The sequence below is a fragment of the Salarias fasciatus genome, chromosome 11 (genome assembly GCF_902148845.1).
Source record: "Salarias fasciatus chromosome 11, fSalaFa1.1, whole genome shotgun sequence".
In the NCBI taxonomy this organism is placed as follows: domain Eukaryota; kingdom Metazoa; phylum Chordata; class Actinopteri; order Blenniiformes; family Blenniidae; genus Salarias; species Salarias fasciatus.
The window spans coordinates 4,971,776-4,986,364 of record NC_043755.1 but is presented as its reverse complement, the minus strand read 5'-3'; the positions used below and the strand labels follow the sequence as shown (position 1 = coordinate 4,986,364).

At 46.7% G+C, this 14,589-nt stretch overlaps 1 protein-coding gene across 1 annotated transcript; it reads left to right on the top strand.

The window, feature by feature from the left end:
- Positions 1-5,877: 5,877 nt before the first annotated feature.
- Positions 5,878-12,037, top strand: crabp2a (cellular retinoic acid binding protein 2, a). Its single transcript, XM_030102624.1, has 4 exons — positions 5,878-6,197; positions 9,213-9,391; positions 9,844-9,960; positions 11,372-12,037. The coding sequence occupies exons 1-4, from the start codon at positions 6,116-6,118 to the stop codon at positions 11,420-11,422; spliced, it is 429 nt and encodes a 142-aa protein (XP_029958484.1). The 5' UTR covers positions 5,878-6,115; the 3' UTR covers positions 11,423-12,037.
- The last annotated feature ends 2,552 nt before the right edge of the window (positions 12,038-14,589 follow it).

Genomic DNA, 14,589 nt, shown 5'->3' with positions numbered 1-14,589 from the left:
CAATCGGAGCTGAGGAAAAAGCCAAAGTGGACAACAATCGCTGACTGGGCCTGAGGAGGAAAGGCTACAGGAGAATAAAAGAATGAGTGCAGAGTGAGAGGCAGCCTGAGGGTGGAGGGGCAGAGCAGGGGGATGCGAGAAGGAGGGGTGACACGATAAACACACAGCGCTGCACTTCTATTGAACCTTTTTGAGGTTTAGAGAAAACACACAGCCCAACGGCATCGAATAAGGCGAAAAGCAATGAAAGTATGGGAACCGGCGCTTGTTTTGTTTCTCAGCTCTCCCCGAGTCGACTTCAGCTCACTGTACGACACACAATCTTCCTCGCAAACACCTTTTATCTCCTTCACTTCCTTGCCTTGCACATTTGACCTCTCTCTTTGCTCTTTTCAGTGATGCCCTCCTGTCGTCCCCCAGCAGCCTTCCTGTCCGCCGTCAGGCGCCGCCGCATCGTTTCAGGCCACACAATAAGGTTTTACAGTGCAGTTGTCGTGTCGTTAGAACTGTAGGTGGCAGTGACACGGGGGAAAACCCGCGAAAGCAGACGGGAACGCTGAATGGACCAGACAGCCGGCGGCTCCAAAATAAATACGACTTTTATTCGTTTTGATTCAGTGAGCACGGCTACCTTCGGCTCTCCTCCTTCCTAATCAGACCTCTCTCGGCTCTCGCTCTCCCGCTGTCCAGACCAACTCATAACAAATGGGCACGATAATTAGAACCACAAAGACTCCCGGGAGAGGGGGGGGGGGTTTAGGAGTTGGGGTGGGGGGGGTGGGGGGGGGGGGGGGTGAGGATGGGGGGATGTCTGAAGGACAAAAGGAGTGGAGTGTGAGCATTGAGCAATACAAGCGTCTGGGTGCAACTGCACCGGCATCTGGAGGCTCAGCCTCATGTACACAACCAGGCTCAGCTTGAGTCATACAGGCACACACACACACCACGTGTGGTGTGCGCGTGTGTGTGTGCACGTGTGTGTGCGTGTGTGTGCAGACAGGATATTAAGTCACAGTTTGTGCTTCATGTTTTTTTTTTTTTTTTTGTGATTCTTCCAAGAATTCTTTTATAAAAGAATAACAAAAAATGTATTATACATATTCACTGGCATGTGTGTGTGTGTGTGTGTACATGTACAGACAGACATATTATCATGTTATAAAACAAAAGCATTTTGCATTCATTCTTTCATCCTCGTCTTCTCCTGAAAACAAGGCCGTCAGCCCACGGCGATGTATCCGCTGATCTGATCTCGTCCTCTGCGCTGCAAACACACAGTGCCAGTCTGTGTGAGATCTGACTTTGACTCTCCCTCCTTTGTTTCACTTCCTTATCTTCTCCCCTCTGCTCCGCGGTCTCTCCCCGTGTTCTCAGTCGGACGCTGCCATCGCCGCTGCTCTAATCTAACCCATGTGCTTTGCCGGGTCAGCATGCCGGCGGCCCACGCCGCTGCACAAACAGTCGGCTTGCGAGCGCGTGCGTCGCTGTGCCTGGATGTTTGTGCTGTGAGCGCTGATCCCCCCCGCACACATTTTGACTTGTAGCCCCCAAACAATGAAGGATGGGTTTTCACTTGTCAGATTGCCGTTTTTAGAGAGCAGCAGAGGGTTAAAGAGGTTCAAGGAAATCTCACCGCTTTCAGTTTTGTCCTCTTTCCCATTAAGGTAATCACCTCGCAGCCCCTCAGACTCATCTGACGACCCCATGGGGAGGCTCTAAGCCCTAGCTGATGCGGAGATAAATCATAGAGGAGAATTACAGTAATTCAAGGAACTTTTGGCTGCTCGCATGTGCGCTTCTTGCCCAGTGGCTTCCTGTGAGGGTAAAAAGGTCGCTGATAATGACTTCCAGGAGTCTGAGGTTTGGAGGACTGGGGTCAAGTTCACATCTGGGATTACTAGGGTTACCGGGGTCAGCGTTTTTACTGGAGGTCATCCGGATGATAAAGTGGAGAATGCTACTGAAGTGTGACTTTACTACAGGCTGATCGCGCTCGCGTTCACACGCACAAGCTCCGACCGGCACGGGCATGCTGCCTGCCACTTTCCAAAAAAATGAAGATTGCGTCATGACCGCATCACAACAGCCAGCGCATCTAAAATAGGTCACTATTGAACAAAACACAAAGAATTTTCGCATGAAAATCATGGATTCATGAAAACAATAAGTCGCATGTAGACAGTCGGACGTGTTCTGCCGTTTGAATGAGGGGAGGAAATAGGAAACAATCAGCAGTGTGGGAGGAAGGGAGCACGGAGATGTGTTGCAGGTCACCCTGGCAGAGTGTTGATAAGGCCGCTTCGTTTGAATGGAACAGAAAGCAGCAGAGAAACAGAAATGTAAAAAAAAAAAAATACAGCATAGGGCGTAAACCTGTTTGAGTTCAGAGGCCACAGAGAGCTGAGAGATTGATCTCAAAGTGTGCTGCAACAGGAGAATGATAGCATGCCAACTTTTAGATAACAATCCCAAAAGCATTGCTTTTTTTTTCAGTGGAAAGATGAATCAGTGCACGTTAAAAAGGCTGACTTTTAACCCACTTTTTAAATACTTGCCGTTCGACTCATCAGTTGTGAATTTGCGCTGCGGTACGTCGGCGAATCTCAACGTGGAGGCCGGGCGCCCACTGGACAGGCTGCGAGTCCGTCACGCCACAAACACCTGAGGAAACAAACAGCATGTTCACACTGCAACCCGGGAACTTTCATGTCACCAATTATCAGGAAGTACGTGTTTTTGGACTGGGAGATTAAACCTGATTCAGGGAGAACATGCAAACTCCACACTGCAGTTTGAACCAGGGATGTTCTCACTGTGAAGCCAGAATGCTAACAATGCTAACACATGTGGCTTACACTTTAAACCTCGGAGAACAAAGTGAAAAAGCAGCAGCTGACTCAGTTTTGTTCATAACAACTCTGTCACTTTACACTCTGTCAGGTCAGGCACTGGGGTCAGGACTGGACCCTTTGGAGGACATTTGTGGCCCGCAGGCCACATGTTTGACACCGCTGAACTACAGAAACAGGTCTGGGAAACCACCAACACAACCGGAGAGTTAAAAGCTGTATTCTGCATGAAGAATCCATTTGAAGCCACCGATTGTAATTTGAGAAAATCTTTGACATTTCCACTGTTGAGAAAACTGTTGTGGCTTGTTTAGTCTGCAGAATACCAAAAGGTTGGTTTTCTTTTGTTTCTTTTAAATCTCAGCTCCACAGTGGTTGAATTAGATAGTTCTGTGTATAACCATAAGAGGCAGAGGACAAGCTGACATTTTTGAGACAAAGGTTTGGCTTTTTTGGCTGAAAACAGAACAAACACAATCCTGAAGAATGTGTGATCCTCAACGAGAAACTATAGCAACTATTGCTGCTCATTATTTTATTCTTAGCAATAACTGAGAAGGTTTTCTGTTATGAACTCGTGCTGATCGGAGTCACAGTAGCCTCTGTCTCGTACAACCTGCCAGTCTCCAACAGCAGGTCCAAATATCATTTACCAGCAATAATCTGAGAAAGACAGAGATGAAGGTGAGCGAAGAAAAGGAGCAAAGAGCAAATGTGAGGAAAATAGTTGGCACCGAAGGAGGAAACTTATACTTCTGATGCCTCCAAAGATAGACCGGTCTGTCTTCACATATCAGCTGTCGTCATTCTTTCACTCTTTCTCAACTTTTCCTTCTCTCTCTATCATCTGTTGGCTTTTGATGTGTGATCTGGCTCTCCGTCACTGACTCACTCTCTCTAACCTCTCCTCCACAACAATGAGTTAAAAAAAAATGACCTGTGCTCCAGTCTCTAACCTTCTCGCTCACTTTCCCTCCTTTTCTTTCCTCCCCGTTCCATCCTTCTCCCCTTCTGTTTTCCCCTTCTACGTCTCTTCAACGTGCTTGAGGAATGTGTCAGAGCAGCACAAAAGAACAAAAGCTTGATCGGAGGAGGAGGAGGAAGAAAAGAAGGAGATGGGGGGAGAAAGTTGCATGAGGTAAAGGAGAGGCAGAAAGAAAAGAGGGGGAATGGAGGGAAGGAATGAGCGGCGAGAGAAAAGTTGAGGGGAGCAGAGCACGGTCGAGTGGCTCTGAATGCTGAGCGGCGCTTTGTCATCACATGCTGACATGCAGCATCACACACATTTCGGAGCTCTTTATTAAGCTCCCCCCTCACCCCACCGCCCCCCCTGAACAGCATGCACACAAGATGGGTGAGGCTGTCATTGGGCTGTACTGCAGGGCAGCCTGTTTGATGCAGTGGCCTTTGATGCATTTCTTGTTAAGTCATGGTAATGTGCTAATGGCCCCAAGATAAATCTTCCCGAAGCTTTTGTAACTCGTGAATCAGTCACTTTCAGACCGCAGGCGTGATCAATTCCCCTCTTCTGAAGAGACTGACTGTCTGACAGACCAGCACTGAGGCGGCTGACTCTCTGGACAATGACACCCTGTTGTTCACATTTGAACCAATCACCTTGCATCTACACCTTTTTTAGTCATAAGCTGTTTTATTTTAATACTGTCAATGCAAAGAGTTAAACAGAGGAGAGTCAGACAAATGAGTAAGTGGCATGGGAGAGTGCCGTGGAAATTACAGCTCTTGTGAGAACATGCTGAGAGTGTGGCACGGTGTGTGGCCAATCATCCTGTGTGTGTGTGTGTGTGTGTGTGTGTGCCGATGAAGAAAACAATGAGGAGATCTTTGTTCATCAAACAGACCCGCGGGGCCTGATGCAATCCTCTGGATATGGACGCAGGTCTGTGCGTAAAAGCGCATATCGAGTTACCAAAAATCAATCTCTCCTCTGTTCGTCAGCGTGTCTTTCTGGTACGTCTGACATTGAGACGCTGCGGCCTGAGTGTGTGTGTGTGTGTGTGTGTGTGTGTGTGTGTGTGTGTGTGTGTGTGTGTGTGTGTGTGCTTGTAGCCTATGGTTTGCTAGAAGCCTTTCTTCCGATGTATTTTTTTTTTTTTTTTAAGTCGCCCGGGTTACTTGGCGCTAATTCGCCGTGCAGTGTGGCGGATGGGATCATCCATCAAGAGTCAATAGTTAACGTCGGCTTTGTCCATTTGCTATCCATCATCAACGCGTGCGTGCGTGCGCGTGTGCAGACATACACAGTGCGCGCGTGAGTTTTCTTTATAGGACGACACCTCCGAACCCCCGGCCCCTGACCCTGCCCTGTCTGACGCGTCTCCCTTGGGGGAGGAGGAGGAGGGGAGACACCGCCGACCTGGCCAGTCCCACCTCTTATTTTAATCTCTGCCTCTCTCTCTGTGTGTGTCCATCATGGGCCCCGCTGTGTTTGTTCCTCTGACGCACGCAGACCCCGTTAAACGGATAGCCCGCCGGTCGCAGCCAGAAACTGGATCCCATTACCACCGCTTTTATTTTTATGACAGCGCGCGGTGGCTTTTCAGGAGGCTCGAGGTGAACTTGGCCTCCCAGACTCAATCTCTCTCTCTCTCTCTCTTTCTCTCTCTCTCTCTCTCTCTCTCTCTCTCTCTCTCTCTCTCGCCTGCCAATTTACCAGTGACCACATATCAGCCTTACCACATCCTCCCTGTTCGGCTGTAATTGCAGTGTTTGCATTGCAAAAGCATAAACACGTTGTAAATATTTGAAGAAGTGTGTATCAAACCGGTGCCGCACGTCTTCGCTCGGTCGTCGGGCATTTTGGCTGATATCAGGTGCGCGCGGATGTTGACTGAATCCGGACAACTCTGGAGTGCCCTAATTGCTTTCTGGGGCGTGGTCAGGTCCGATCTCAGACTTTTTGCCCGTAATCTGTTGGCCTCTGGGGCGTGTCCGTACAGAAAGGGGCGTGCGTGTCCCAACTCAAGTATCGGCGCTCTCCGTGCAATTCATTTGGAGCGCACCCGCTCATAACGCGCACTGGTGCACATATGAGACAAGAGATCTGAGTCTTTTTTTCCCCCTCATACCCCGCTGAAAGGACAGAGGCTACTGAACAAGCAGAATTAAACCATCCGGCAAACTCTGCTTTAGAGGAGACAGCTGGAGCGTTTTCGACGCACAGACGCACACAGACAGCCGCGCATCCGGCAGACTTGGACCTGACACTTCACCTCCAGCGACCCACGCTTTACCTGCATCTAAACATGGAGCGCAAAATCCCAGATTTCTCTGGCACTTGGGAGATGAAGAGCTCTGAAAACTTCGAGGAACTCTTAAAAACATTAGGTAAGTGCTTGGTTTTTCAATGTTCCAGCTTGAACATCTTTCTCCCCGTGCCGGTGATTTCCTTTGGGGCGTTCAGGGTGAAGACACAGATCTGTTGTGTCATCTCAAACTGTAGTTTTTTTTTTTCCCCCTTTTCTTTTCTTTTCTACCACAGTAGGTCAAATCTTTCTCCGCATCACCCAGTGGGACACTGCACGGGCGGGGGGTCTTTGTCATTCTGCAGAACCCAAAACTCAGCGCTTGGCCCCCAGCCAGCCTCGCCGCTTTTTTTTTTTTTTTTTTCCTCCCATCTCCCCTTTTGGCCTTCCCCGCGAACACAATAGAGACAAACGGCGGCACATCTGTCCGTGTCACAGCCTCGCGCGCGCGCGTTTGTGTTATGAAGGGTCGGGGGGCGTTATGGTTCAGTACAGTGCAGAACAGTCGCACCATGATCTGAAGTGACAGAGAGAGGGATGAACACCTGCTGCACGCTTTATTCTGTTTTGTTGTCCGCGTTTTGCGCCACATCTCTGGTGCGCGTGCGCGTGCAGCACGCCCATCATTTATCGGTGATCAATTCCCACGAGGACGCCTCCTGGATTTCATGTCATCTCTTGGAGATCCAGTGACTGCGCAGAACGCTGCCCTTTGATTTCTCTATTTCACGCGCGCGCGCGCGCGCACCCGCTCAGCTGCATGCATAGGGCATTGAAACAGATGTCAAGTGGCACTATTGTCCTGAATATAGAGCCATTACCACATGGCGGGAACACGGATTCCTGATTCCTGATGCACTAATTAGCATTTCACTCCTAACTATTTGCCTCCATCACTCTTTTCATGTTTGAGGCAGAGAGGTGGAGGGTGAGGAAGAGCGTATTACAAAAGGGAAAAATGGCACTGGGCTGATAAGTGAAAGGCTGGGATTTATGTCATAATTTGTCTAAACGTGTGATTTCCATGATGAAGATGCTGATTTATGGGGAAATGTCATAGATGTCAGGAAATCGGTTCCAACAGATCTCTTAACCTCCCCACCGCGTGAGTTCCTTTAATAATCCTCCGCACTGGCAAGACTGACAGACAGGAATGCTCCGCTCTAAATCCCAGCATCGCTCGGGCCAAAACGCAGCTGGACGCGGGCTGTCAGCACCCACCTACCCTCTTCCATCCATCCGTCCTTCCATCCATCCATCCTCTTTCCCTCTCCTCACTCTGGCTCACCCCCCCCTCTTGGCTCAGCCCCCCCTCCCCATGTGTCCCAAATGCTTCCTCTGGCCTCTGCTCTTTGACCTCTGACTCTGACCGTCTGTCCCACGGCGGCCATGCCCGTCCCCCGGCATTCGTATCTGTGTGAATTTAACCATTTTGGTCTCAGCTTGGGAAAAGTCTGTTCAGATCATTTCAAACTTTCAACAACCGGTAGTTACTTGAGAAGCTTCAGCCCCATTCTGTCACTTCCAAACGGTCCACGGACCAGCACTTGACCTCGGAGTCCCAGCCAGCAGGACACATTTCTGGTACTAGTTTTAATAGTTTTTGTCATGCTGTTTGAGTTATTTTGTATAGCAAGTGAGAGAAAATGTATAATTTTAAAATTAGGGAAATGAATATAATTTATATGACCAGTAAATGAGGAAATCTTCATATTTTATACCTTTTTTAGATCATTATTAAAACATTTTTTGTCAAAAATAAAATAATTTATGCAGTAGAAAAAGTAGATTACAATTCTAATAGTTGCAGTGGCCTTGTTTTATTATTTTTTTATTTTTTCTAAATAAGGACATTTAAAAATGATCGTAAGTACTAATGCTCATATTCCAGATAGTACTTCTTCATGTAATCTATTCATGAAGTTTTAGATGTAATTTGCATGGTAAGTGTCTACACACTCTGCATAATGACGCTGCACAATGTGCCGCACACCCGCACAGCGCTGGACAATCCTGCAAGCTGAATGACTTTGCATTTTTCTGTGTATATATTTACACTTGGTGACAGGTGGGAATGTGCGAGAGGTGAGAAGTGTGAAACCCAACTCGGTGGTGGATACACACTCAGGAGATGAACACACACTTCCCCTCACACTTGGGCAGGAGTCTTGACACACCACACACACGCACGCACGCACACACACACACACACACACACCATTGTCCCGCGTCTGACTGACTCTCCCCCACCCTCTCTTCATCCTCTGCTCCTCAATCCCTCCTTTTTCTTCTGCACTAACCACAGCCTCCCTCCTCTCTATATTAACTGTTTGTAGATCAGTTCAAAAAAAGTTTGCATATCCATCGTTAACTAGCAAAAGATGCAAAAAAAAAAAAAAAAAAAAAAAAAAAAAAAAGAAGTAAAAAAATAGGCAATATTCGACTAGGCATTCATATTTGGCAAAATGTCCTGTAATTCTGGATAGATTCAAGAGAAAAAGACAATTTGTCTGGTTTGAGAAGATTTAACATCTTATTACGTGTGTTATTTCGTCTTTCTTCTCTTACTGCTTGAATTCATTTCCTTGTGATGAAAAAGCAAAACATGTTTTTGCTCTTTAACATATATAGTTGTCCACTGATGAGATGTATACAAATCTGGGTTTGATTCAAATTAGCAACATCAGACAGCTGAATGGTGAAAAAAGCGTCTGGTACGATCCTTGCTATGAGTGGAATATAAACCGACTGGCTTTAATGGTGTGGAAACAACACCTGGAATGCATTAAGAGCAGAGGTGACTTGAGGCAAGTTTGCAACAACTGTTGTTAAGGAGTTCAAATTTGTGGGTGATTTATTGTCCATGCCTTTTTGTCTGCGCTCTCATGTGACTGCTGTGACATCTTGACTTGTGCACGCCGTCTCTGGAAGCTATATGGAAAGAGAGTTGATGCAGGAAGCCTAAATCATGAGAATAACCCCAGTTATGTGAAGGTGTAGATGTGCAAAAATGATTAAGTCCAGGGAAAATGCAGATTTCTTTCAGTCTTGTCTTCATCTAAAGCTCCTGTCGTCTCTGTCGTGTGTCGACTTCCAGGTGTCAACGTGATGCTGCGCAAGATTGCAGTGAAGGCGGCCTCCAAACCCCTGGTAGAGATCACGCAGGACGGAGAGACGCTGTCCATTAAAACTTCGACCACAGTCCGCACCACTCACATCACCTTCACCGTGGGGCAGGAGTTCAATGAGAGCACGGTGGACGGGCGTCCCTGCACGGTACGCCACCGCACACAGACTACTGCTGCATATCCAGACTGACAGCACAGCCTCGCCCTCCCTCTGTCTCTGCAGACCGATCCTGCTACGCTGCACTCCTTCACTCTTTTTACAACCCCCTTCAATTTCCTCTCGTTCCCCTTTCCCCTCTTGGTGCCCTTCCATGCCCTTAAGTCGCTCCCTAATTCTCCCCGTTACTCTTCCTCCTTTCCCACCGGTGGCCTCTGTTTGGCCGTCTCCAAAGCAAACACGTCCAACCAGCCAGCTTCCCTCTCCTAACGATGAGCACATCACAAGTTATCACCCCTCAGTGATCACCGGCTTCCCTGTGTTGTGTCTCCCATTAGACTCTCCTAATCATGTCCCTCTCCCTCAGGATCGTCTGTGCGCCCATTCGTCTACATTTCCACCTATTAACACAACTCTTCTCCTCCCCCTTTCTGTGTCCTCAGAGCTTTCCACGCTGGGAGACAGACAGTAAGATCAGCTGTGAGCAGACTCTGCAGAAAGGAGAGGGACCAAAGACGTCCTGGACCCGTGAGATCACCGCAGACGGCAAACTCATCCTGGTAAATAACAAAAGACATGTTTCCGAAGCGCATATTGTGAATATGTTGACATCAACCCAGTTGGCATACTGAGGAATATTTGTTAGAAGTCAAGAAAAAAAAAAAAACTTCCTGCTGATGAAGACTGTGTAGCAATGCAGCTACAATATTTGAATATTTCAGAGTTCAAATAGAGAGCAGAGAGGTGGATTTGCTGGTAAACACACAGCAGGTTTCTCTCTCAGGCTCCCTAGACTTTCTAAAAATAATCAAATCGAACCAGGAGGAGAAATTTCAAAGCTCATCAGGTTCATTTCATGTTTCAATGCTTGTTTTGTGTCTGCATCTTGTTTTTTATATTCACCCTGAGAATTCATAATACTTGCTGCTAATTGCTAAGAGTGATGTACACATGTATTTTTTTTAATGTTGATGATAAATCACCCTACTTTCTCCCTTTACCGTCACTTTTTGGGGGTCTTATCAGTGAAATAAAACTACACAGTGACTTGCAGGCTATAATCTGTGTTGCCTTCAGTTTGTGTAATTATAGAATTTCTCCCAAAATACTACTCCAAAATTGTAATTACTGCCCTAGCAAACGATTGAAAAGTTATTTAGATAACATGCCTTTTTTTGGATGCAGCACATCTTTAAAAATCAGCTTGCACAGGATGCAATACATAAAGCTAATTTTTTCATTTTCTAACTGACAGCTAAAAAAAGTCTCTCTTCAAATCTGGGTTAATAATTATATCTAAATACCAGTCAGCCAGTTTCAGTTCTGTTGAAGCCTTAAACAAAGCTGTCCTTTTAGAAGGATCCCACCCAGCCTGCGCTCCAGGTCAAATTAGGAAAAAAAAAAAGGAATTGAAAATATTTCAATGCATTTAAGATAATTATCAGACAGAGCTGCACCAGTAAACCAGTTCAAATGACGGAGACACGGCCTCTCTCACACTCTTCTGTGGAGTAAACAGTGTTCGAACGGAGCAAGACGCAAACAGAAAGCAACATTAAAGGGTAAACTTTTGCAAAGAGTTGGTAATGAACTCACATTTAAGGCTTCGGGCACCAAACCCACAACTGATTTTTAGGAGCCAGCAGCAGCACAAGAGGCTGCGAATGTTTTTGCTGAGCAAAGCATGTTTATCCCAATAATTTTCCATGAAGAGGGGTTTTTTTTTTTCTCAGCAGTGTGGCACAGAGGCATTACGTTGGTTTTAACTGCTGGAGTTGTTTTATACAGGAAAAGAAAAGAGTCGAAATTATGAGGTTTACGGTGGACCAACGCCGAGTGTTCTGCGAAATTATACTTTTATTATGAATTCATGACCAAGATTTTTTTTTTTTGTTTGGTTTTTTTGTGTTTGTCCCAGTGCGTGCGAGTGCAACTCATTAAACGCCCTCACTGGCCTCTCTTTCTTTTCAGACCATGAGAGCAGATGATGTGATATGCACCAGAGTCTACGAGCGACAATGAACAAGAGCACTTCTCACTTTTCATCCTTCCGGCCCCCCACCCCCCTGTCCTGCATCGCCCCTGCACCCCCCCTCCTCTGTCAGTGCTGGGAGAGATCGCAATCTGTAGTTTAATTCCACTGTTCCTGTTAGCTTCACCTTGTTAGAAGTACGGTAATAGCATCTAGCATGTCACAGATACACTATAGTCTTATCTCCTGTTGACCGTCTGTCTCCCCTCCGTCAAGCACGACCAGCTGGAGCTCTAAACATGAAAGCGTATGTTGCATTGTGTGTGTGCGTGCATGCATATGTGTGTGCGTCAGTTCATGCATTAAGGCATTGTTCGATTGTGTGTATCTGTGTATATGTGTGTGTGTGTGTGTTCAGCAGACGAGGTGTGAGTCTATATTAATAGACTTGTAAGCCAATCTACGAGCTCTTCCAGTTTCGGGTCAGTTTTGACGTGTCCCTCTTTTTTCTGTAGCCCGGCTCCTCGACTTTTTCTATCTCATAACGCCGTTTTATATTTATTACTCCACTAGAGTCCGTTTTTACATTGTGTCTCTTTTATATGAAATGTGATCATAGGAAACAACACTTTCTATGGGGAAAATAATAAACCACAATATTAACTACGCTTGACGTCAGCGCCGTTTTTCTCCGCTGAAGTGAGCGATTAAGACTGTAAAAGTATTTAACGGTGTGTGTGTGTGTGTTTCATGGTTTGTGAGTGCAGCTGCAGAGTGGGAGCGCATTAGATGGCTCCATCTTATTTTGGACTTTCTGTCAGCTGTCTGCAACTAGAATAACTTGTCTGTCCCCTCCCTTTCAGCCTCTCTCTCTCTCTCGCTCGCTCTCATTTTTTCTGTCTTCCCTCCCTTCCTCTTCCCTCTGTCAATCAACTCCGTGCCACATGGCCTCATTATACCGCTCTCCCTGAGGTTTCAAGGCTTCAAACTGTCCAATCAGTGCAAATATCACTCATCCAGCTGTTTTCCCTGGCAGCTGGCCGCCGTAGGAATGTTACTGCTAAACTCTGCTGGCTTTTAATTTCCATTTTAGCCGCCAGTTGGGAAGATATGCTTCACATTGTTAATGAAAAGACCATTTTTTTCTATACATCCATCCATTGTCTGTACTGTTTTGTCCAAATTGAGTTCACAGAGGACTGAAGCAAATGTCTGCCCTCAGTGGGGGAAAGGGAAACATGCATGAACATCCACTGACCAAACACTGATGTTTAACATAGTGAAGATAGAGGAAAGCAGAGTATCTTTGGAATGACATCCCAGACATGGAAAGCGACCGTGGAGAGTCGGAGGACAGACAGCCGGCGCACTGTGACCTTTTGGCGTGGGACGCCGGACCTCTTGACCAATCGTCAAATGGTCAGCGTGCAGGTTAGTGGGCGTCTCCGCAGGCAGGAAATACCAGTTGGATCACAAGGTAAAAGCTGAGTGACAGCGCAAGAAAATTAGACAGCAGATGTGCTTCACGTCGACTGAGCTGTTGAGAGTTCTGGAAATGGAAAAAAAAAAAGATATAAAGAAAAAGGAGGGCTGATGCGGTAAAAGATGGATGATGGTGTTAACACACACACACACACGTATTCCAGAGGAAGGAATTCAGTGATGACAAAACCGTTCTGTGCAGAACTATCTCTTTATTTCTGCGTATGCCCTGCAGCTGTGTGGAGTTACAGTGTGACCCCAATAAAGTCCCTCCTCTGCCTCCCGCTCTAATAAAAGAGGTAAATAACTACCCCTCCCTCGCTGTTTATTACCCCCTGGGGCAGTAAAAGGCAGCTGTCTGGCCCTCTTCAAAACGTCCGGCCTGCACTGGACTCCCGTAAAAAAACACACACACATCTATACATACACACACACACACACACGATGAACTGAAAACACACAGTCTGGCACAGACCATCAAACACACTGTATGTTTTTCACAATGCTGCTGCTGTAACTCAAGGTGAGTGGACAAACTGTCCAGAGCCAGAAAACCTGCAACAACATCTCTTAAACAGCGCGAGAGAGTGAGCAATACCAGGAGAGAACAGAGGGAACGGTTGACGTCGGCATCCTGACTGTTGCTTTTCCTGGTTGTTTCATGAAGAGTTAACAACAGAAGGCATTGTAAAAAGCTGCATTCACTGTTGTGTGTAGAATATAAACAGACATACTTGGAAGGATGAATAATTAAACACAGATCATGCGTGAGAAATAAGTAGAAATCTGACGCCACTTCACATCCGTAGAGAAATGCTGCATTGGCGACTGACATTTACGGGACAGCGGGTTGGTTTAGGCACCCCGGGGCTCTGGATGACTCAGGGAGCAGGTTGATAGATGGCTTATGTGCAGGAAGGAGCCCAGTGTGTGTGTGTGTGTGTGTGTGTGTGTGTGTGTGTGTGTGTCTGCTCGCCTGCATACTCGTGTGTGTCACAAAAGTCAAGACGGGTGATTTGTGAGCTGGTTGAAGCAATTATCGACAAAAGGGTCAAGATCGTTGAGGCTGGAATAGCAGAGAAGTGGGAGGCCTGGGAGGAAAATGCCCTGCAGGTGGCTGGGAGGGCGAGCGTGACGGGTACAAAGAGGCGCATTCCTGTCGCATCTTCATGAAAGTCTGCTGGTGAGTTCACACACACACTCACACACACACACAGACACACACAAATTTATTGTAAAAGATTGCAACTGACAGTGTGCTGACAGGTGTGTGTCATTAAACACCCCCACATACTGTACAGCCTCTGTCCACGATATTCCTTACACACACACACACACACACCTGCAATCCTACACTAACTGATACGTATGACTAACAGTCACACGCACCGTGGTGCACTGATCCTCTGTGGCAAACGCAATTAGACCACCCAGAAACCTTTGAGGCCTCCTGTAAAACACTGGTCAAGAATGGTGAACATAACAGCAGAGGAAGCACACACACACACACACACACACACACACACACACACACACACACACACACACACACACACACACACACACACACACACACACACCACTGTTCACATACTGTACGCTCTCCAGATGAAGTCGATCCAACATGTCCACATCTTCACAAACAGTAATTAGGTTTGAATTATGACCCTCAATTACCTTGAATTTCCCTTTTTTTTCCTCCTGATCAAATTTAGAAGTAATAAGCAAGAGGAAA